The sequence below is a fragment of the Haliotis rufescens genome, unplaced genomic scaffold (genome assembly GCF_023055435.1).
Source record: "Haliotis rufescens isolate VD_foot unplaced genomic scaffold, xgHalRufe1.0.p SCAF_15, whole genome shotgun sequence".
Classification (NCBI taxonomy): Eukaryota; Metazoa; Mollusca; class Gastropoda; order Lepetellida; family Haliotidae; genus Haliotis; species Haliotis rufescens.
In genome coordinates, this window is record NW_025963835.1 from 20865007 (window position 1) to 20888434 (window position 23428).

General features: G+C 40.7%; 1 protein-coding gene and 1 long non-coding RNA gene across 3 annotated transcripts; one reads left to right on the top strand and one right to left on the bottom strand.

The window, feature by feature from the left end:
* Positions 1-1078: 1078 nt before the first annotated feature.
* On the top strand, positions 1079-21969 carry LOC124135181 (A-kinase anchor protein 10, mitochondrial-like). 2 transcript variants are annotated; one of them, XM_048396288.1, is made up of 14 exons: positions 1079-1243; positions 4724-4858; positions 6467-6562; positions 8300-8998; positions 9870-9968; positions 10976-11060; positions 14150-14273; positions 14966-15102; positions 16051-16195; positions 18316-18430; positions 18985-19168; positions 19599-19693; positions 20130-20167; positions 20902-21969. In XM_048396288.1, exons 1-14 carry the CDS (start codon positions 1219-1221, stop codon positions 21067-21069), a joined length of 2145 nt encoding a protein of 714 aa, XP_048252245.1. In that variant the 5' UTR covers positions 1079-1218; the 3' UTR covers positions 21070-21969. The 2 variants fall into 2 exon arrangements, with proteins under 2 accessions (XP_048252245.1, XP_048252246.1); XM_048396289.1 differs by having other exon boundaries at positions 19611-19693.
* A 537-nt stretch (positions 21970-22506) lies between these two features.
* On the bottom strand, positions 22507-22817 carry LOC124135262. Its single transcript, XR_006861211.1, has 2 exons — positions 22720-22817; positions 22507-22538 (listed from the first exon to the last, which is right to left on the bottom strand). It is a non-coding gene; the product is annotated as an uncharacterized LOC124135262 (long non-coding RNA).
* Between the last annotated feature and the right edge of the window lie 611 nt (positions 22818-23428).

Genomic DNA, 23428 nt, shown 5'->3' on the forward strand with positions numbered 1-23428 from the left:
ATACCCGTGCTCGTGGGTTTCACCGAAGTGGTAAACGTCTATAAGACCTGCATCACTTCGGGCTTTCCTCCCACATTAAGCTGACACGCCGTGATATAACTGGAATATTGTTAAAAGCGGCGTTAAACCCAACTCACTCACTCACGCGATTCCAGTGGTTTAAGCGTTTAACAAATTTACAACAAGTCAAACATAGTATTGGGGTCATGTGCTGATAATTTCATTTCTTATCCCAGTCTTCACTGAACCAATTAATATTTACACAACATTACCCAGCCATTGATTGCATTTTACAAAGTGTTGAAAAGGGATGATCGATGGTTAAATAGATCTTAAATAAAATTTAAGTTTTAACCACTGTTGATTTTTTTCTGAAATAAGATTAAGAGACAAACTCGGTATGCTTTTTTCCCCTACTCAGTATATTTCATAGTTCATATAGGAGCGGTCGGGTAGCCTAGTGGTTAAAACCTTTGCTCGTCACGCCGAAGACCCGGGTTCGATTCCCGACATGGGTACAATGTGTGAAGCCCATTTCCGTGATATTGTTGGAATATTGCTAAAAGCGGCGTAAAACCATACTCACTCACTCACTCATAGTTCATATATTCATTATTGTATGTACATAATGATATTATCTTCTTCTCTGGATTGTTTTCACTTATTTCTCCTTTACATTTTTCGTATATATGTATTACTCAACTTTTGACTTTTAACGTTTATTACTAGTTCTTAAATGAGTTTGACTCTTATCTCAAAGAGAAAGATACAAAATTTACTTCGTCCAAACTTGGTACATGCTACAGAAACGCGCAAATGCAACAACCTTGTAAAACCAGTTTAGCATCTCGAGCACTTTAAAACTGGCATCGCTAGTGCGAAATATTTGCCGAAACAATAAATGTAGTTTGTTCCATTCAATGGCACTGACCATAAGACTTGACAACTCCGTCACCACAAATCGATATAATATTCTTAGATATCAATAACATCTGTTTCAAATTGTCTATCGAAATACATCTGTGTGACCTGTTTCGTTTTTGTCGTGAGCGACGTTTTTATAAAGTGTCATCTATTATGGCTGCTTCCGTGTTAAGATTTTGCGAGTGTTTATTCACATGAAATATCTTACGAAATGGAAAAAGTCGGCGTAAATCCAAATTCGTGACGATAGCAGTCATTAAATGAGGTGTACGTCCGTGTGCATGGGTATGCACCATGCCATTCTTTAGACGGAAAACAGGTAAACACTGCCCTCTCGAATTCGATCGGTAGGCGTTTCTCGTACTATATGTCACCTGTGTCACAGGTCATTTGTTGACCAGCGTCCAAATCTAATATGTCGGTTTCTGAATTAGACACCCGTGTTTACATACATGTGTGAGATCATCAACGCAGACAGATATTACTTTGATGAGAGCTATTTCTAATTGAGAGTATTTGTTGTCTCAGGCATGTTAACAAGGCATGCCAAAAATTTGGGCCTAAAGTTTGAAAGACAAACATTTTTTTCTTGAGATAATCCTGAGACTTTCTTTCCATCTTGATGTCAATGAAAAAATTGAATGAACATTTCAACAGTAACTAATAATTTGTATGAGAACTCAACATGCTCAATACAGTGTGTCAACATATCCTGCTTTGCCAAGCCCAGGCTTGATCATATTGATAATTATCATTTGTACATGTTGTAAGAAATGTTTAAATGGAAAAGTAGGTAAAACCTCTTAGACTAACCCCTTTCAGACATTTGTCTAGGCATTCTCAGGGTCTAATATTCAGCCCCAATTCTGCAATTAATTGCAGTTAAAGATATCCTTGTTTCCAGATGCCATAATTTTTAACCTGATATGTTATAACTTTGCGTATATGACTTAGTTTGATATTCTTGCATTTACAGTGTTAGAATACCTCTAAGGAAACAAATGAACTGTACAAGAATTCCAAATTTTGAACAAAAATTATTTCACAGTTTGTTTGCCAAGGGCACTTTAAGACCCAAGATAAATCTCTGCTCATATATCATATATTTACATCAGCATGTGAGCAGTGATGAAACACAGATATGATTTATAAGCTACAAAGGCATAGACTCTTTGTTACATTGCAAAAGATAGGGACCGCTAATGTCCTATTGTTACATCTCAGCAGACACCTGCAGACTCTTACTAATCACACCATGACACACATGGATCCCTGTCTGCCATATTTGTTTGAAACTTCTGACACATTTGCACATGAAAAAAATGAAATAGTTATCCGTGTCTTAGGCTAAGAAATGGCAGCCAAAATCAACATGATCAATCAGCATGTTCTTGTTGGGTTAATATGATTAAACCTTAATTATTTATCATTGTTTATCATTGTTTATAGTATCTATAGCTCATATAAATCTCCTTTATACTATGAAAATAATGAAGTTGGAAAATACCTATATCAGATTGTTTAATCAAAGGTTTCAAATCACAATAAGTGGTGTTCACAATCTCACAATCACAGCCACATCACAGCAGAAGCTTATATTTTTAGCAAATATAATATCTCCTTTCTACTATGAAAATAATGAAGTTGGAAAATACCCATATCAGATTATTTAATCAAAGGTTTCAAATCACAATAATTGGTGTTCACAATATCACTATCACAGCCACATCACAGCAGAAGCTTATATTTATAGAAAATCAATGCATTTTCAATCATTGTCAGTACACATTTTGAAATAAATATGTGTACAGTTTAGGGCTGGGACGGGTAACTCGTGTACTCAGGTACTCGAGTCAGGTGGGACCTGAGTAGGACCCAGGTACCCAACAGAACTACATGGACCTGTGGTTAGTCACATAATATATTATTTAATGACAAAAATTATCTAAAGCTCTATGATTACAGTACATGTCACTAATGTTCATGTTTCGATTTGCCTATGGTCCCACTCCTGTCTTTTATATGTTTGAATTAAGATAAAACTTCAGTGTATGCATGACCAGATTGTTTTATACATGTATCTGAAACCATTTTGCAGGGGTTCAGTCAAACTTTTCCCAATCAGACAGTTTGTACCTATATCTTGAGACCTACAGCGGGTACCCGGGTAGGGAAAAAGGGGAGTCGGTACCCAGGTAGTAAATTTAGACTCGTCCCAGCCCAAGTACATTTGTGGGTTAGTATATACATAATTGTGGTTACTGCATGTTCACTTTCTAATCAATCTGACCCGTGAAGATCCGGGGTAGAATAGATCTTCAGCAACCCATGCTTGCCGTAAAAGGCGACTATGCTTGTCGTAAAAGGCGACTAACGGGATCGTGTGGTCAGGCTCGCTGACTTGGTTGATGCATGTCATCGTATCCCAATTGCGTGGATCGATGCTCATGATATTAATCACTGGATTGTCTGGTCCAGACTTGATTATTTACAGACTGCTGTCATATAGCTGGAATATTGCTGAGTGCGGCGTTAAACAACAAGCCAACCAACCAATCAAATTTAATCAATCTGGTGGGGTTAAATCGTCATACATATACAACTACATATATCTAAGTTTGATTACAATCATAAATTTTTTTTGATCGTGTAACATGATGTAGGTGTGTATTGCTTGATGCATTTGTTTAGATATATCCATGAACAAAAGATGACACTGATGTTTCCTATGAAGTGTAATATTCTGAGTCTAGATAGATGTAAATATAATTTCATTTAAATTTTGTTAAAAAATCAACTGGGACATTTGTTTTTGTTAATATATGACATAAAAAGGGTAAACGTCTCTTGCTGGATGATCTATATCATGACATGAGTAATGTGCTGTTAAACTGACCACCCAATCCCCACTAGTCACCTCATATAAAAAGCATGGGTTGCTGAAGACCATTTCTTCATGAGTCCAATTTATGTAAATTGACAACATTTGGACAAATGTCATGTGTTTTGTATTAATTTGATTGTTTTCACAACCAAAAGTGACAGAGAAAATGTCTCTAATGCAATTAATGAAAAGTTGGTATCATAACATTTGAACTGACAGCGAGTCGCAGCCTCATACTCACATATATTCATCATTAGGCTTCAGGTGGTCAGTTTTTATTAAACTTTAAGAAACCACTAGGCTACCCCTAATGGCGTGACAAAAGCATTTACCTTCGTATTCAGTGTTGAATATTCACAAAACAACTAGCAGGCAGCCGGGACTGGCAACCCACAAAAGTTACCTGGCCAGTTAAAAAATAGCCAGTCCAGATTTTGTAAACTGGACGGACTATCTCTTTGCAAATGATAATAAAATGACAGTCATTTAAATGGTTTGATATCAACACACCATTTGGCGGCCTCGCTTTGTTATGCCACACGCTTACTACACAGTGATGCAGTGTTGGGAGTACACGTCAAAGCTTCATGCATTTATCTTAACGCTAGCATTGGTAACTGTAAGATTTCATGAAGTTGCAAATGAGTCACTTAGCTGTATTCGTAGACCATCCTGTCAGCTAATATGAGTTTTAAACAAATTTGTATTTACATATACGGTTTAAAAATCAACACGACCATCAGGCGTGCATTTTCTCAATCTCATTCAAATCCGATCTTAGTTCTCGCTACCACCACCGGTCAGCAAAGTTGTTGAGTGGTAGCGAGAAGTAAATTTTTCTTTATGGGATTAAAGGAATGTGTGGTTCTTTAGTCATCATGATTCATGTCTACATTCATTTCCTTGTTTTCACAGATAAGGCTAAACCTGAGCCACCTGCACCATTGACAGTCCCCACGGCAACGCCAGGGGGCGCAACTGTGAAACGAACCCCGTCAAACCGCAGTGACCACAGTCCCCTCACACCCAACTCTCTAAATGGAGATATCGGTAATTCCTCCTTGGTGCTATGTTTGTTTTTGGGGTTTATGATTAACCATGGTTTATTGTGAGGTGAGATGCAGTGGGGTTTCAGGTCATGTTTAAGATAATTGTACTTATATCAGCGTTAGAATTTACTGATGACGAGATTACGAGTTTGGTCAAGAAGTTGGTTAGTGAGCACTTGTTGGAGTGAGGTTCTTAATAAGGCCAATAGGGTACATTGTATCACAAGGACGGTACTGATACACTAGACCCATATTACACCGCTTTCCGGGCTGATATGGCTTGTCAATGCATTTTGAATAGGGGATTGATATCGGCCCAGGTGGTAAGAAATTGGACTTTTGGGCGTCGTCTGTTCGGCTAGCTTTCCCATGACAATGTCTTCTAAACAAGGTGAAACTGTATCGATTTCACTTGCAAATAGATAAATTTTTCAATTTGATGTGAGAGTATGTGATAAAAAAGTATAATTATATTATGGCAGTTTTTATATCATACACCATATCAACCCTCAACCGCCATATCAGCCATCTGGCCATTCGGCCCTGGGGCTGGATTGGGAAGAATGTGAATGCAAAATGCAGTGTGCTGATTTCCCTGTGCAATTGTTCATGGTTTTACCTTGACTAACAAAACTGAGGGACCAGCCGACCCCTGATAATTAATTTCACGGGCTCTTACAGAAAATATGAGGGTCCTGTAGTTACTAAATAGTGTACTGTAAGATGTTATAATTATTTCAATTACATGATCTTTTATTTTTTTTAATTTGGTACAACAAATATTATTGTGTGTCCCTTTGGATGCAATCTTTTTTTGTCTGCATCCATTCGATACATTTTTGCGTACTGGATGCATATTTTTGCATCATGTAAAACCCTGAATTGTGTTTCATCCTGTTCATTCGTTCAGTTTATGCTTTCCTGTCATGGAGTCATGGGTGGCCCTGTAGTCTACGCTGCCATAAATCGTTGTGCAGAGTTGTGTCCCTTGGGTACTCCCGAAACCTATGATTGTGGGTTCGAATCTCGGTTCGCCCCAATTATGTTTCTAGGTTTGTCAGCACCATACCCGTGCTAGTGGGTTTCACCAAAGTGGTAAACGTCTAAGACCTGCATCACTTAGGGCTTTCCTCCCACATTAAGCTGACACACAGAGATATCACTGGAATACTGTTAAAAGTAGGGCTGGGATGATACACCAACTGTGTGATCCGATACGTATAACGATACCTTGCTCACGATCCGATACGTATCATGATACTTGCACGTGCTCTTATCTGTGGTGTGTCAGCCATCTTTTTCATAGACAGGATGGCCAAATACCTGGCACACTAATGAATAATAGCTGGTAGTGTCAAGTATGGCGCAATGGATGAAAATGTTTACGTTTTCACTGCTCATTTTCACTAGTAATTAGTGTTTGGTGTAACATTTATTCAAGAAAACACTTATGGTAAGAACCGATACTTTTTACATGAAGAAAAAATCGCGATCCACCGATGCATGTGTATCGTCCCACCAGTAGTTAAAAGCATGGTTAAGTTCCTGACATTCCTGTCAGACAGTGTGAGTATGATGAAGGTTGACTTGGTGTGTTGTGTTGCTGTAGGTGTGCCAGAAACGATGCTTGATGGAGGTGTCCTGGGGAAGAAGAGACCCAAGAGTCTACTGTTGCAGTCAGCATCACAGCAAGACTCTCAGTCAGGTGAGATATGGAGATAGTTGCATGGATTTCAGACAGGTGAGATATGGAGATAGTTGCATGGATCTCTCTCAGGTGAGATATGGAGATACTGTATTCGACGTAATAAGCGCCAAGGGTGCTCTCAAAATTAGAAATAGGGGGCTCTTATTAGAATATAATTTTGGTGAGAGAAAAAACAGAGTTGAAAGATCGTAAATTTCTAGGTTTATGTACCTGAAATGAAACAAAAGAAAAGTCTGTGTGTATTATACACGACAGATATATATTTTCCAGAATTTAATTGCCTAAATTAAGGGTGCATATAACACACGAGTGCGTATTATACATGAATAAATAAGTCTTGTGTACATTGATCAATAGGAAGAGGTGCTAATTGGGATTGTTCACTGACCAATATATTAGCAAATATCACCGTGGGTGCTTATTAGAGCGGGGCGCTTATTACATCGAATACGGTAATTGCATGGATATCAGACAGGTGAGATATGGAGTTAATTGCATGGATCTCTCACAGGTGAGATGTGAACTTTTCATTTGATTTTTGTCTGGCGCTAGTTTTGAAATTGTCAGGAAGCAGTACTAAGTAATGAGATATCTATTCACTGATACTTATGGAGACAGAATACTTCATTCATCAGCTCTTTGAGATGCAGTTTTTAATTTGTACTTTTGAAAATTCATGTAGAAACAGTCCAATATTTTCTTGTGTACAATATCAACTTTTTCCCAAAATGTTACAACTATGTAGAGGATTGTGAACACAAAATTAATTACCATAATATTATAACATGACAGTATAAACGAGACCTAGCATGATGGGAAATATAATTAAGATTAAGAATACACAATGTCATTTAGAAAGTGGTCAAATGTAGCACAAGTTATATTTGGGATAACACTTTCTTAGTAAAGTACTTTTTGGGGTTGAGTCCCATCCAGGATTCAAACCAACACTACCAGAGTGAGCAATCTCATTAAAATCATATCTTAGTTCTCGCTACCAATAAACAAAGATCTGAGGACATCCCATTACGGGTCACGTCAGACAGACCTTGCGTGAACTTTGACCGACCAACGGAATGACCAATCAGAAGGCAGCTTTCTCGTGCTTTACAGCACAAATTGCAAATTGGCGACTACGCTTCAAAGCATATTTTGACAAATTCTCGATTACAAATTTGAAACCTGAACAAAAAAACATTCTGGAATGACTAATAGATGGTCTAGATTGTAAGGATTCAGTCGTTGAACCCGTAACTATCGTTCGGAATACCCCATGTTAAAGTTTTCGAGATTGCATGATTAGAAATCACATTCCGACTGTCACTTTCATAATCTGGTAAGCGACGCACTGATTGGTCGGATGAAAGGTCGTTCTGACGTGACCCCTAATGGGATGTCTTCAGATCTTTGTTTAGCGGTAGCGAGAACTAAGGTCTGATTTTAATGAGATTGCCAGAGTGAGGCACCTAGTCACCAGCACACAAAGTCAGCCACCGAGGCTTCCACAGAAATGAAAGTCCGACAACTGGTCAGCCCAAAAAGTACGAGAATCTGTAATTTACTAAGAAAGTGTTATCCCAAATATAACATTTGTTACAATTAAGATTGTAAATAATCATGTATTGCAATCTTTTTCAAAATACATTTACATGACAGAACTCACTGACAAGGACCTCTTGGCTGCCTGATCGTGTGTATGTCACAGGAGTATGTAGTGTCTTTTATTGTACCTAGGTGGCAGTGTACAAGGTCCTGCATCACCCATGCGGACCTCGTCACGACTGTCAAAGACCCTGAGGGAGATGCTGCACGATCAAAATGGCGTGGCCTGCTTCCTCTATTACATGAAGGCTCAGAAAGCCGGAAACATCATCCAGTTCTGGCTAGACGCCGAAAGCTTCCATGCATCGACTGTGATGCGCGTGAGGACACATTCTTTGAATTCCGTCGCTTGTAACCATGGCAACTCACATGTCTCTACCAAAAATATTCAGACTGGCCCTCAAAGTGACTCTCAACGAGTGCAAGATGTGGGGAGTATATCAGACCCGAGTGTAAATAGTGGTGTGGAAGGTAGTGTAAATAGTGCTGTGGAAAGTAGTTTAAATAGTGCTGTGGAAAGTAGTGTCAGTAGTGTAGCAGGATGTGATGACCGAGTGGGAGGATCCAGTGATTGTAGAGGAGTGACCCCTGGGTCTGGCCGAGATGGACTCAGTCAGGAAGACAGTGTATTTAGTGCTAGTGACCCCTCTCAGAGACTCGGTGACCCAACGGTCATCCCTGGGGGTGCTGGGACAGCCAAGACGGAGGACACAGGGGGTGGGGGTAAGGAGGCGGCCGTGGCAGGAGGGGCCAGATCTCCAGATCAAGTGGAAACAAGCAGGGCTAGTACAGGACTTTCAAAAGAAGACTTGAAGGAGAAGTTAAAAAAGAGTAAGTCAATTTTTGTATTGATCTAATGTTTTTGAAACACCTTTTTTTGAAGAATATATATCATAATGCTGTCAGATTTTTTTGAAAACCTGTAATAATATACTAAACAGAAGAAGTTAAGGACCACCCAGTTCATTCATTGGATGGTCCTGGATTTCTCTTGAGCATGTTGAATAATATTGATGTTTTAGTTTAATTTATTTTTTTAATTTATTCAGAACTAGGACGTGTAGAACAAATGATTTTTTACAACCGAATTGAATGATATATTTGTTATGTTTTCACAACATATATAGTAGGGTTGGCATATTGGCACATAAATCGTTTTGCAATATGGAGAGCTATATTGCGATACATATTTTGTAATACCTATTGGTGCCTAAATTATATATATTTGTACTGTTCTAAAGATACTTCTTCTTTCAATAATCCAGACTTCTGATTACAAGATGGTAGAATGGTTAAACGAGACTACCTATTTCGTCATGAATATGGAATCTTAATGTAAACAGCGTGAAGCGTGTGCTGTTTACATGATTTAGATAGGAACACAGTCCATTCAAATGCCTCAAGATTATAGATATAACTTATATAATTATATTAATTCTCCTGTGATTGTATCGGATAATACTGATACACAAGGGTTGTATTGCGATACATGTATTGTTGACAGCCGTATTGCAATATACAGTAACCTACGGTTATAACGAACACCCCTAATATATAGCATTAATAAAATATCCTTATGATATCTAGGTATTGCACCTGAGAAAGGGGCCTTTATCTTAAATGCAGCACACAGATTCGCTTTGGTTATTTTAATTAGACGTTATTGTTTAATATTATCATGATGATGATAATGATTCCTCAGGTATACAACATGATGCCGTCACAATATTCACCAAGTACATATCCCAAGATGCAACACACCCTATTGGTGTCACTGAACAGATCCGCAATGAAACGATACGTAAGTAATGCCACTGTTTCTAATTTTTAAAAATATCATATGTCTTACAAGGCATATAACATGTACAAGACTAGCATGTCAAATCAATCCTGGACCAATAGCGAGAAAGAAGTCTTTAGTATGTTCAGTAGTTTTCAATGTTTTTGCATTTAATGCCTAGTTTATCCATGGTAATTCCAGATTTGAACTGGTCCCAAGCAAGGTATACAGGTTGTTTGAGGCAACCAAATGGATCGGGTGGTCCGGCTCGATGACTTGGTTGATTCTGTGTTTTTGTACCCCGACAACGTGGGTAGTGGCTCATAATATCAATCACTGGATTGTTTGGTGAAGACTCGATTATTTACTGGCTGCCATGATATAGCCAATCTCATTAAAATCAAATCTTAGTTCTCACTGACTGACCTTGCACGAACTTTGACCGGCCAATGAATTGACCAATCAGAAGGGAGCTTTCTCGTGCTTTATGGCACTTATTTCAAATTGGCGACTACGCTACGAAACATATTTTGACAAACTCTCGATTACAAATTTGAAACCTGAACAAAAGAACATTCTGGAATGGCTAATAGATGGTCTAGACTGAATGGATTCTGTCGTTTAACCCGTAATTATCGTTCAGAATACCCCGTGTTAAAGTTTTCGAGATTGCATGATAAGAAATCACATTTCGACTGTCACTTTCATAATCTGGTAAGCAATGCTCTGATTAGTCGGATAAAAGGTCGTACTGACGTGACCCCTAATGGGATTTTTTCAGATCTTTGTTTAGCGGTAGCGAGTACTAAGGTCTGATTTTAATTAGATTGTCATATACCTGGAATGTTGCTGAGTGATGCATTGAAAGTAGTACCTATGAATTAAATACAATATGAACATTAACATTAGTAAACATGATAATGCTTTTTTTCCAACTTTGTCTGACATGGGCACTTAACGTCCTTAGTTTGGGCTCCAAGATAAGTTCTTGTCTACAGTTACCAAGGTTACCTGTCTTTTGTTTCCAGGCCGTATATGTAAGGAAGATGGTCACGTGGATCCTGACTGCTTCGTAGACTGCCAGGAGTTTGTCTTTCACAAGATGGGAAAGGAGTGAGTGAGATATTGGACTTATCGAAACATCTGGTTCTTGACTCTCTGGGCTGTGTGAACACAGTCACTGAAGAGCCTTTTTCCATCAAAACTATACTGTCCAATGTTCCAATCAGCCACATAAGTTGTCACATGACTGTCCTCTGTTCCGACCAGGCACATAAGTTGACACATGACTGTGCACTACTCCAACCAGCCACATAAGTTGTCACATGACCGTCCACTACTCCAACCAGCCACATACGTTGTCACATGACTGTCCACTACTCCAACCAGCCACATACGTTGACACATGACTGTGCACTACTCCAACCAGCCACATAAGTTGTCACATGACTGTCCACTGTTCCGACCAGGCACATACGTTGACACATGACCGTCCACTACTCCAACCAGCCACATACTTTGACACATGACCGTCCACTACTCCAACCAGCCACATACGTTGACACATGACTGTGCACTACTCCAACCAGCCACATACGTTGTCACATGACTGTCCACCACTGCAACCAGCCACATAACTTGTCACATGACTGTCCACTACTCCAACCAGCCACATACGTTGACACATGACTGTCCACTACTCCAACCAGCCACATACGTTGTCACATGACTGTCCACTACTCCAACCAGCCACATACGTTGACACATGACTGTCCACTACTGCAACCAGCCACATACGTTGTCACATGACTGTGCACTACTCCAACCAGCCACATACGTTGTCACATGACTGTCCACCACTGCAACCAGCCACATAACTTGTCACATGACTGTCCACTACTCCAACCAGCCACATACGTTGACACATGACTGTCCACTACTCCAACCAGCCACATACGTTGTCACATGACTGTCCACTACTCCAACCAGCCACATACGTTGACACATGACTGTCCACTACTGCAACCAGCCACATACGTTGTCACATGACTGTCCACTACTCCAACCAGCCACATACTTTGACACATGACCGTCCACTACTCCAACCAGCCACATACGTTGACACATGACTGTCCACTACTCCAACCAGCCACATAAGTTGTCACATGACTGTCCACTGTTCCAACCAGCCACATACCTTGACACATGACTGTCCACTACTCCAACCAGCCACATAAGTTGTCACATGACTGTCCACTACAACCAGCCACATAAGTTGTCACATGACCGTCCACTACTGCAACCAGCCACATACGTTGTCACATGACTGTCCACTACTCCAACCAGCCACATACGTTGTCACATGACCATCCACTACTCCAACCAGCCACATAAGTTGTCACATGACTGGTCACTACAACCAGCCACATAAGTTGTCACATGACCGTCCACTACTGCAACCAGCCACATACGTTGTCACATGACTGTCCACTACTCCAACCAGCCACATACCTTGACACATGACTGTCCACTACTCCAACCAGCCACATAAGTTGTCACATGACTGTCCACTGTTCCGACCAGGCACATACGTTGACACATGACCGTCCACTACTCCAACCAGCCACATAAGTTGACACATGACTGTCCACTACTCCAACCAGCCACATAAGTTGTCACATGACTGTCCACTGTTCCGACCAGGCACATACGTTGACACATGACCGTCCACTACTCCAACCAGCCACATAAGTTGACACATGACTGTCCACTACTCCAACCAGCCACATAAGTTGTCACATGACTGTCCACTGTTCTGACCAGGCACATACGTTGACACATGACCGTCCACTACTCCAACCAGCCACATAAGTTGACACATGACTGTCCACTACTCCAACCAGCCACATAAGTTGACACATGACTGTCCACTACTGCAACCAGCCACATACATTGTCACATGACTGTCCACTACTCCAACCAGCCACATACGTTGTCACATGACTGTCCACTACTCCAACCAGCCACATACGTTGTCACATGACTGTCCACTACTCCAACCAGCCACATAAGTTGACACATGACTGTCCACTACTCCAACCAGCCACATAAGTTGACACATGACTGTCCACTACTCCAACCAGCCACATACGTTGTCACATGACTGTCCACTACTCCAACCAGCCACATAAGTTGACACATGACTGTCCACTACTCCAACCAGCCACATAAGTTGACACATGACTGTCCACTACTGCAACCAGCCACATACGTTGTCACATGACTGTCCACTACTCCAACCAGCCACATACGTTGTCACATGACTGTCCACTACTCCAACCAGCCACATACGTTGACACATGACCGTCCACTACTCCAACCAGCCACATACGTTGACACATGACCGTCCACTACTCCAACCAGCCACATAAGTTGTCACATGACTGTCCTCTGTTCAAACGAGACACATAAGTTGACACATGACTGTCCACCACTGCAACCAGCCACATAAGTTGTCACATGACTGTCCTCTGTTCAAACGAGACACATAAGTTGTCACATGACCGTCCACTACTCCAACCAGCCACATACGTTGTCACATGACCGTCCACTACTCCAACCAGCCACATACGTTGACACATGACCGTCCACTACTCCAACCAGCCACATAAGTTGTCACATGACTGTCCACTGTTCAAACGAGACACATAAGTTGTCACATGACTGTCCACTACAACCAGCCACATACGTTGACACATGACCGTCCACTACTCCAACCAGCCACATACGTTGACACATGACTGTCCACTACTCCAACCAGCCACATAAGTTGACACATAACTGTCCACTACTCCAACCAGCCACATACGTTGACACATGACTGTCCACTACTCCAACCAGCCACATAAGTTGACACATAACTGTCCACTACTCCAACCAGCCACATAAGTTGTCACATGACTGTCCTCTGTTCAAACGAGACACATAAGTTGTCACATGACTGTCCACTACAACCAGCCACATACGTTGACACATGACCGTCCACTACTCCAACCAGCCACATACCTTGTCACATGACTGTCCACTACTCCAACCAGCCACATACGTTGTCACATGACTGTCCACTACTCCAAGCAGCCACATAAGTTGTCACATGACTGTCCACTACTCCAACCAGCCACATAAGTTGTCTTCTGTTCCAGGAACTACTCTGGGTTTCTAGACAGCGAGTATCACTGCAAGCACCAGGTGGATGTCCTGACTAGTGGCAAGGTGTACCTTGCCGATGTCCTCTACAATGAGCTGGCCCTGTCCTATTTCATGGAGGTGGGTGGTAAATTCCTGCTTCTTGTAATGTCACCCATTTCATCTTTTGTTTGCGGTGACATGTTAACGTATGAATGATATGTCATAAGAACTAAATTTATGTTTGAATGAAATAAGAATATCTTCAATAAATGCAATTCAACGAAAATGTCACACACTAAGTAATGTTATGTTACATCAGAGTTGTGAAATGTTTCATCAGAGTTTTGTCGACATCTGTGAAATGCATCACTTTTGGTTTTCCTAAACACATTAAGCTGACATACAATGATATACACGAGGCTTAAAAAAAATAAAAGAATTGGTTCTCAGGCAATGCCTTTTGAAATATAATGCGGGCGGGTGGTGTTTTTGTTCTTTTTGCTTGTTGAAACTAGTATGTCACCAAATAAACAGTTATGTACCATTAACCTGGGAAAGGGCCTCGCTACCTAAACAAGCATACAAACTCCTATTGCCGCCATGACTATAACACGAGATGCGCAGTAAAGGGATATAACTGCATGCTATATTGGATCACATTGTTTTTAAGTATTGGGATTTTTTTTTTAAATGTTTAAAATGGAAATAAAAATGAAACTTGTGGCAAACTTTTTCTAAGCCTGAAAAACTGTACAAAGTGGTTTTAAGGTTGTTCACCCTTAATCAGGTTCCTTGTGACCGTGACCTAGTTTTTTCCTTGTCTGACCCAGTTCCTGGACAATGAAGATGCGTGTCACCTGCTGCAGTTCTGGCTGGCGGCAGACAACTTCCAGCAACACCTGGCCAGCCAGGGCGCCGAGTATAACGGTCTGCAGGCACAGGACGACGCCATGGTGCTCTACGACAAGTGAGTTGACGACACTAAGGGTCGTAAAGACTCCAAGGCCTTGTTCAACAATGGGATCTTCGCTACTAGTATTATAAGACTATGGTAAAATTTGGGATTTACGATCTACTGATTCCGGGTCTTATTGAGGAAAACAATCCCAGCGCTAAGACAATAGCAAGTGCAGTACTTAAACACAGACTTATGATGTTTGTAGTGCTAAAATCGCCTTTTCTCTTTGTGATTATGATGTTAGGTTTGAGATGATTAATGTTTTCTGCCTCCCATTAGTTGCCTCCCTTTGTTGTGACAGGATCCTCTATCACTGTTGAAATCAAAACTGCCCTGATTATGATCATCAATCCTATGCTCAATGTAGTACTTACCTGTGCATATTCTCTTTAGGTTTTGCTTCCACATTGCGCTGCCATGTCATGAAAAAACAGAATAATGTTAAAAAGGGCCAAACTCAATCATCACTTGCTCGTAATGCGAAAAAGAATATTTTTTTGCATTCTCAATGGTCTTATGGTAGAGCGTTCGCCCGTAGAGCAGAAGGTCCAGCGTTTAATCCCTGACCGAGTCATACCAAAAGATGTTAAAAGATGGTACTTGTTGTTTCCCTGTGTGGCGCTCGGCATTAAGAGGATAAAACAAGGACAGGTCAGCCCAGAGTCAGTATACTGTGTCTGGGTTGGGTATTCATGTTAAACTGCGGCATGGTATCTCAGTGGGCTAGCACTATAATTTGGCATCAGTGCAGACTAGTACAAGCAGCCGCACAAACACACACACGTGCATGCACATCGCTATATAAGTGCAATAATCTTGGACGCGACGTTGAAACCCCATTTCACCTCACCTCACCTTACCACATACAGGAGTACAAGTACTGATGTAACAGAGAATGGATTCTTCTAAATGAATTGTCATGTTCTGGTGTCAAATTGAACTCTATTATGTCGGCAGGTATTTCTCCCTACAAGCCACACAGCCATTAGGTTTTGATGATAAGATTCGCTTCATGGTGGAAGGAAATATATGCCGAGAAGGAGGCCCTCTCCCTGACTGCTTTGCCAAACCTAGAGATGTAGTACTGAATACATTAGAGCAGGTATGTACAGGTCTCATTGATAGTTGGTGTGATCTCTATAGTACAGTGGAATCTGTCCAAATCGGACTCTGTAAAATTTGTGTTCGGTGAAAACCAGACTTTTTCTCCAGTCCCCTCAGTTTGAATAAATCATCATTACTGAAACTGACCTATACAACTCTGTAATTCAGACTTTTTACTCTTCGGACAAAAATTACGGTCCTGACAACCATTTTACTATTGAAAAGATGCTGTCTCAATCGATTGGACCAGATGTTCTCTCACACTGAAGTAGGGGCGGTTGGGTAGCGCCCAGTGGTTAAAGCGTTCCCTCGTCACGCCGAAGACCCGGGTTCGATTCCCGACATGGGTGCAATGTGTGATGCCCATTTCTGGTGTCCCCCGCCGTGATATTGCTGGAATATTGCTAAAAGCGGCGTAAAACCATACTCACTCACTCACTCACACTGAAGTAGGTTCAGTCATAGTCAGCTAAAGCAACTATTATTAGAATTATTAGAGTGTTCAAAGCATGGTATTGTAAGCTGCTATCAAAACCACATGAGTCTCGAACGGACACTTTGTAAACCAGAACATGTCTTAAACCAGATTTTTATTTTGGTCCCAACTGAGTCTGAAATGGACAGATTCCATTGTATTTTTATACTTGTTTGAACCTTTTCGTACAGTTTCTAACAAATTGATTTCAGCATATTTGAAAGAAATCACACTGTAGTACCGGGGTATTACCTCACCTGTTCCAAAAGCAAGTGAGGTTATGTCATGGAATTTTTGTCCATCGTCCACAGTGTGGTGTGCCTCATCTGTTAACATCTTTGTCTCCCAAACATCTGCACCTAGGAAGCTGAATCTTGGCATGTTCCCTTCAAAGATGACACAAAAAGTTGTTTGGGAAATTTTTATCTTTTTTTCAATGTGGCCACCACATTCTAAGGTGCCACAGTTTTCTGTGCAGAGTTGCATCCCTTGGGCACACCAGAAACCTATGATTGTGGGTATGAATCCCGGTTCACCCCGATTATGTTTCTAGGTCTGCCAGCAACAGATTGTGCTTGTGGGTTTCACCAAGTGGTACACGTCTGACACCTACGTCACTTTGGGCTTTCCTCCACATTAAGCTGGCACATTAAGATAACCAGGATACCTGGAATACTGTCCAAAGCATGTTAAATCAAACTCATTCCCTCACGCTTCATCCCCGTGAAGATTCCGGGGTAGAATAGGTCTTCAGCAACCCATACTTGCCGTAAAAGGTGACTATGCTTGTCGTAAAAGGCGACTAACAGGATTGGGTGGTCAGGCTCCCTGACTTGGTTGAAACATGTCATCGATCCAAATTGTTTGGATTGATGCTCATGATATCAATCACTGGATTGTCTGGTCCAGACTCAATTATTTACAGACTGCCGTCATATAGCTGGAATATTGCTGAGTGCAGCGTTAAACAGCAAACCAACCAACCAAGCTCATTCTTCAGCCGCCAGAGGTCTTGATTGACCTTGGCCATGATGTTGTTCATGGCTCACAACCTTGCCCTATATCAACACGTTTTCACCTGAATTGCAAAAGAAACCAAAACTGACCAAGACAATGTCATTGATGTCACATAGCAGTCAGTGATGGCCTCATGAGACACAGGTGTTTCTCCAATGTGTTTTGGCACTAGTTTGTTCAAAATGTAATGAAATTTTGAATATGCTTAGTTAGTACTTGTAATTGCATTCAACACATTTGTTCCATTTCTTTGCAATATTTAGATTTTGAACTCTGGAATATTGCTGAGTGGGGCATTAAACAACAAACAAACAAGTCCACCTTTCTGTTTTGACCATGCTCTTAAGTCTCTCAGAATGTATATTTGTCTCTGTAAACTTCTCTGAAAATGACGGACTGATAAAGCTTAACTTTGGATTGCATGTATGTTTCTTCTTTTCATGACATCATATTTTGTTCAAAAGTTGAGATTTTTGCATTTTTTGTGTGAGTTTTCACTCTTCGGTGTTTATGCAGAAAATATTTGAATATCAATTGTAATGGCGACTTTTGTTAAGTGACAATGAATCCCCAGTATTTCTAACATAATTGAGATGTTAAACTCTGGATGACACTGGTTGTTTCAGTTCTACTTCCCGGGCTACCTCCAGAGTGACATGTATTACAAGTACCTGTCCGACCTAGTCAGCACAGTCCAGACAGCTCAAGACATCCCGGTCAGACCAAAACACAGGAGAACAGGTGAGCTACAGGGACGAAACACAAGAGGAAGTCTTTGTCTTTATCCATTCCTGAAAAGTATGAGACTGAAGGGCATCTCCGTAACTTTTAGGGAATGGACAGATACTCTGCCTTGTAACACATGCCTACTTTCAAAATTTGGCAAAACATTTTGTGAAAATATTGAGTCGCCTTTGCAAGATGTGACAGACAGATGATGCACATGCGCCCAGCTCTATCGCAAGTTGATTCTTACAATGCATGGTACAAGGCTCTTTACAACTTCGTGGAGCCCTAAATGAGTATTGGCTCAATCACTGACACATGTTGAGAACATGATGACTGGAATTATAAAGTAGTGAACAAGGATATAACAGGTTCCATTGTATTTAAGGAAAATTTAAATAGAGGTGAAAATTTTATGAATGGATGACTGAAAATCAGTGATGATGCCAGGTGTTTGCGAAAGGGTAAGTCTGTCCTGTCCTAGTGCCACCTGCCACTCACAAAATTTGCATAAAAAGTAAGTGTTTTTTGCCTGATGCTGGATTATGACATGGTTTTTTTGCCAACAGAGAGTGACGCGTCGTCGGAGCACAGTGTAGGGAGTCAGAGCGTGGGGCCTGACAGCATCAAGAACACGCTGCTAGCCATGGACACCAGCCACGTGAAGAAGGCACTCACTCGCATCGAGGATGACATGCGGATTGACTCCATGCTTCTCAATCCAGATGAATTGTGGAAGCGGCCAGAAGCAGGGTAAGATTACTTTGTTTTCTACAGCCAGGCTCGTTCTAACCTCTAGGGTAACCATGTAGGACTGTGATGGGTAATCGAGCACGGGTCGGGTTGTGCTTTGAGTCCTACGTCAACACTTGAGTACTTGACTAGGAGATACGCATTGTCACTTCTCTAACACTTGTGTTGGAGACGTGGAAAAGACATGGTAAAGTGTCAGGCTGCAATTTAACTTTGATGATGCAAGGAAAACAGACATAATGATGATAGTGTGCATTTAACTGCTGAAATTGGGTACGTGAATCAGGGTAGGTCTTGAGACATGGGTACGCGAATCCATTTTGTGCTGGTGTCAGTTGCTGATCGTGGCCATCTTTGTTTTGCTGTGATTTTCATCTTTGCCCAGTCCAGAATTACAAGACAAGTTTTTTTATATCATTTTTATTATCAGTTTTGGTTCTAGTGCCATGACCTTGGGAGCTGTGGATGACCTTGGTCAGTTCAAGTCCATGTTTGCTCCTGAGCCAGATCATGAGAAGAAGAAAGGTGAGATGGCTAAATGATTGATTTTACTGATGACTGCATGATTGATGATGGTGTCTGAGCTCAATTGGAATTCAGCTGTCATTGATCAGTTGAATACTGGCAATATTCATTTTATGCATTTACGCCTACAAAGGACATAAATTACCCCAGGATTGAAATTGCATGTTACAGGTCAAGTCACTTAAAAGATAAGCCTTTAAGGTTTGATCTCTGAAAAACACCTAAGTGGTTTAATTCTGCACATGGAATTATGGCTCCATACACTGCGCCACCAATGCCCCACCTATAGTACAAGAGGCAACTGAGCTTACACTAGTGACTAAGATACCAGCTGAAGTTATGGTGGTTATATTTTGTTACAGACAATGACAATATATATTAGGCATTGATAATAATGATAACAATATGCTATATACAAGCATAATTTTGTTTTCAGGGTCAAGATTTTTCAAGAAGAAGAAAGATAAGGAAAAGGTAAGTGTGAGGGGTGGTGACTGAATATGTCAAGTTTTTTAACATTTTTATCCCCCTGGTTTGAAAAACGGGGGATATAGCGATCTCCATGTCCGTCTGTCCGTTTTCCGTTTCCGGGGCAGAACACCAAAACCGTTAAGTATTTCTTGTTGGAACTCTCGATTTAGATCAGTCTAGTGTTGAACTGGTGAGGGGGGGTCAGGTAGCCAAGTGGTTAAAGCGTTCGCTCGTCACGCCGAAGACCCGGGTTCGATTTCCCGACATGGGTACAATGTGTGAAGCCCATTTCTGGTGTCCCCTGTCGTGATATTGCTGGAATATTGCTAAAAGCGTCGTAAAGCCAAAACTCACTCACTCACTCACTGAACTGGTGACTTTTGATGGTTTTGGATTTTTGTTTGTATTCTTTATTTTTTTCCATGACGACAAGTTGGACTGAAAATGAGGGTAGTGCTCCTTTCCGGAGAAGAACTCCAAAACGGTTGAATATTTCTTGTTTAAACTTGCTATACAGATCAGTCTAGTGGTGAGCTGGTGTCTTTTGATGATTTGGGATTTTGAAAAATACTGAACAGCATTATTTTTTTCTTCACTGGACTGAAGGTATCCAATGGCAATGAACCAAAAGTGGGGTATAAGTAGCCAAACACCATTTCCGAATTGCACTAGACCGGGGGATATGTCACCTCCAAATCTCGCACGACTCCTCAGTAAACCTTGTTCATCTTTCACAGGAGCAGGAAGACATGGCCTTGAGAGTTGCCCAGATGATTATCAACGACGTGACTACGATGACTCAAACAGGCGATATATACGCTGGTATCGTGTCATCGTCGCCAAGACTGGCTCCTCGTAAGGTGCCAGACAGTGCAATAGACACCAGCAAGGGAGGTAACTCCTAGCAGTATTAACCAATGTTGCAATGATGTGTCTGGTTACTCAAGTATGCATTGATTAAGTGATTGACAGATGGATTACTGATAGAGTGATTGACATTGATTACTGATAGATGGATTGACAGATGGGTTACTGATAGAGGCATTGACAGATTGATTACTGATACAGATAATAGAAACAATACCTAAATCTTCCATGCAGCACATTAAACATGTGAGATGAATGATATTTTTGTTAAAATGTGATATTTGTTTGCTCTTGGCTATAATATTGTTTTGTTGTGTATATCATTATCATTCCATGGTCCAGCACACTTCGGGAGGTTGGTTCTTGGCTAACCTGCTAATTGGTTTGATCAGTTCTTGCTAAATGTTTCCAAATGTGAAATGAGTTGAAAGGAAAGCATTCTTACCTCACCTGACTGAAAGACAAGTGAGTTAAAGTCATGGCCTGCTTGTCTGGTATCCAGTGGCATTGATATTACAATTCAATTATGCCTTTTATTCTCTGAATATGCACTCTTGGCTCTGCAACCATCATCTCCTCAGCAAGCTCTGGACCAATGAAGTTCAAATTTCACACACCTGAAATTGTTCAAGTTGTTTGAATCCGATTTTCAATATGGCTGCTGTTCCATTACTCAGTCATTTTCATTTCAAAATGTAATATAATTTGGTACATGTGTAGTTTTTTGTGGGGCTCAAAATACATGTTCCAGTTTTTTTGGCAAAATTTAAAATTTTGTCTTTGTTTTGAACATTCTTTTATTCTGTGTAATTGCATATACAATCTCATTAAAATCAGATCTTAGTTTTCGCTACCACTAAACAAAGATCTGAGGACATTATGGGTCACGTCAGAACGACCTTTCGCGAATTTTGACCGACCATTGAAATGACTGACAAGAAAGCAACATTAGCCAATCAGAAGGCAGCTTTCTCGAGCTTTACGACACTAGTTTCAAACTGGCGACTACGCTTTGAAACATATTTTGACGTATTCTTGATAAAAAAAATTAAAAGTGATAAGATGGACATTCTGGAATGGCTTATTGATGGCCTAGATTGTATGGATATAATCATAAAACCCATAACTGTCGTTCGGAATACCCCGTGTTAAATATTTCGTTGTTGCATGATTAGAAAACACATTCCGACTGTCACTTTCATGATCTGGTAAGCGATGCTCTGATCGGTTGGATGAAAGGTCGTTCTGACGTGACCCGTAGTGGGATGTCCTCAGATCTTTGTTTAGCTATAGCTCTGTAGACTTCTCCCTTGAAATGGGCAGACAGAGGGAACTGAACTGTAGCATGTATATTTCTCCGTAAATTGACACCATATTTTGTTTAAATCATTTGATGTTAATGTTAGTTTTCAGTCCTCCTTATTTCTGCAGAATATGTTTGAATATCAATACTGACAGCAACTTTTTTTAAGGGGTTGTCTTTCTTGACATTTCAAAGTGAACCTACCTATCAAGGTAGGGGCGGTCGGGTAGCCTAGTGGTTAAAGCGTTCGCTCTTCACGCCAAAGACCCGGGTTCGATTCCCGACATGGGTACAATGTGTGATGCCCATTTCTGGTGTCCCCCGCCGTGATATTGCTGGAATATTGCTAAAAGCGGCGTAAAACCAAACTCACTCACTCACTCACCTATCAAGGTGAGCTACAGTGCCTTTGCACTATTTTGCTCTTGCTTAGAAAGGTATCCCTGATCCGTGACATTTGTCAGTCATCCAGAAACAGGAAGAAGAAACACATTAGTCTAGCAGTTGATGATGTTGATTGTCACGTCAACTTCATCTCATTACTGTCTTCTGTTTGACCCAGTGGCCCAGTCACCTAAGGTGCTTGCAATTTGCTGTGCAGAGTTACGCCCCTTTGATTATGGGTTCGAATCCCATTCCACCCCAATTATGTTTCTAGGTTCACTCACTCATCCTATTTATACTTTTGTAAACATATCATAGTGCGCTTCCATTGAGTTCACTATCACATAAACAAGGATTAGGCTTACAAAAATAAAAGAATTGGTTCTCAGGCAATGGCTTTTGAAAATATAGTGCAGGCGGGCGGTTGTCTTTTTGTGTGTGTGTGTGTGTGTGTGTGTGTTTTTCAAACAAGTATGTAACCAAATTAACAGCTGTGTAACCAAATAAACAGCCGTGTAACCACATGAACAGTTGTGTACAATCAACCTGTGAAAAGGCCTCCTGACATAAATGTATTCCCTGATGAGTAAAATACCATTGAACTTGGAATATTTAAGGATTTTTTCTTTTGTTTTTAAAATGGAAATAAAAACAAAACGTGTAGTAACTTTATGATGATGTGGGCGGTGCCTGAGAACCAAGACTATTAT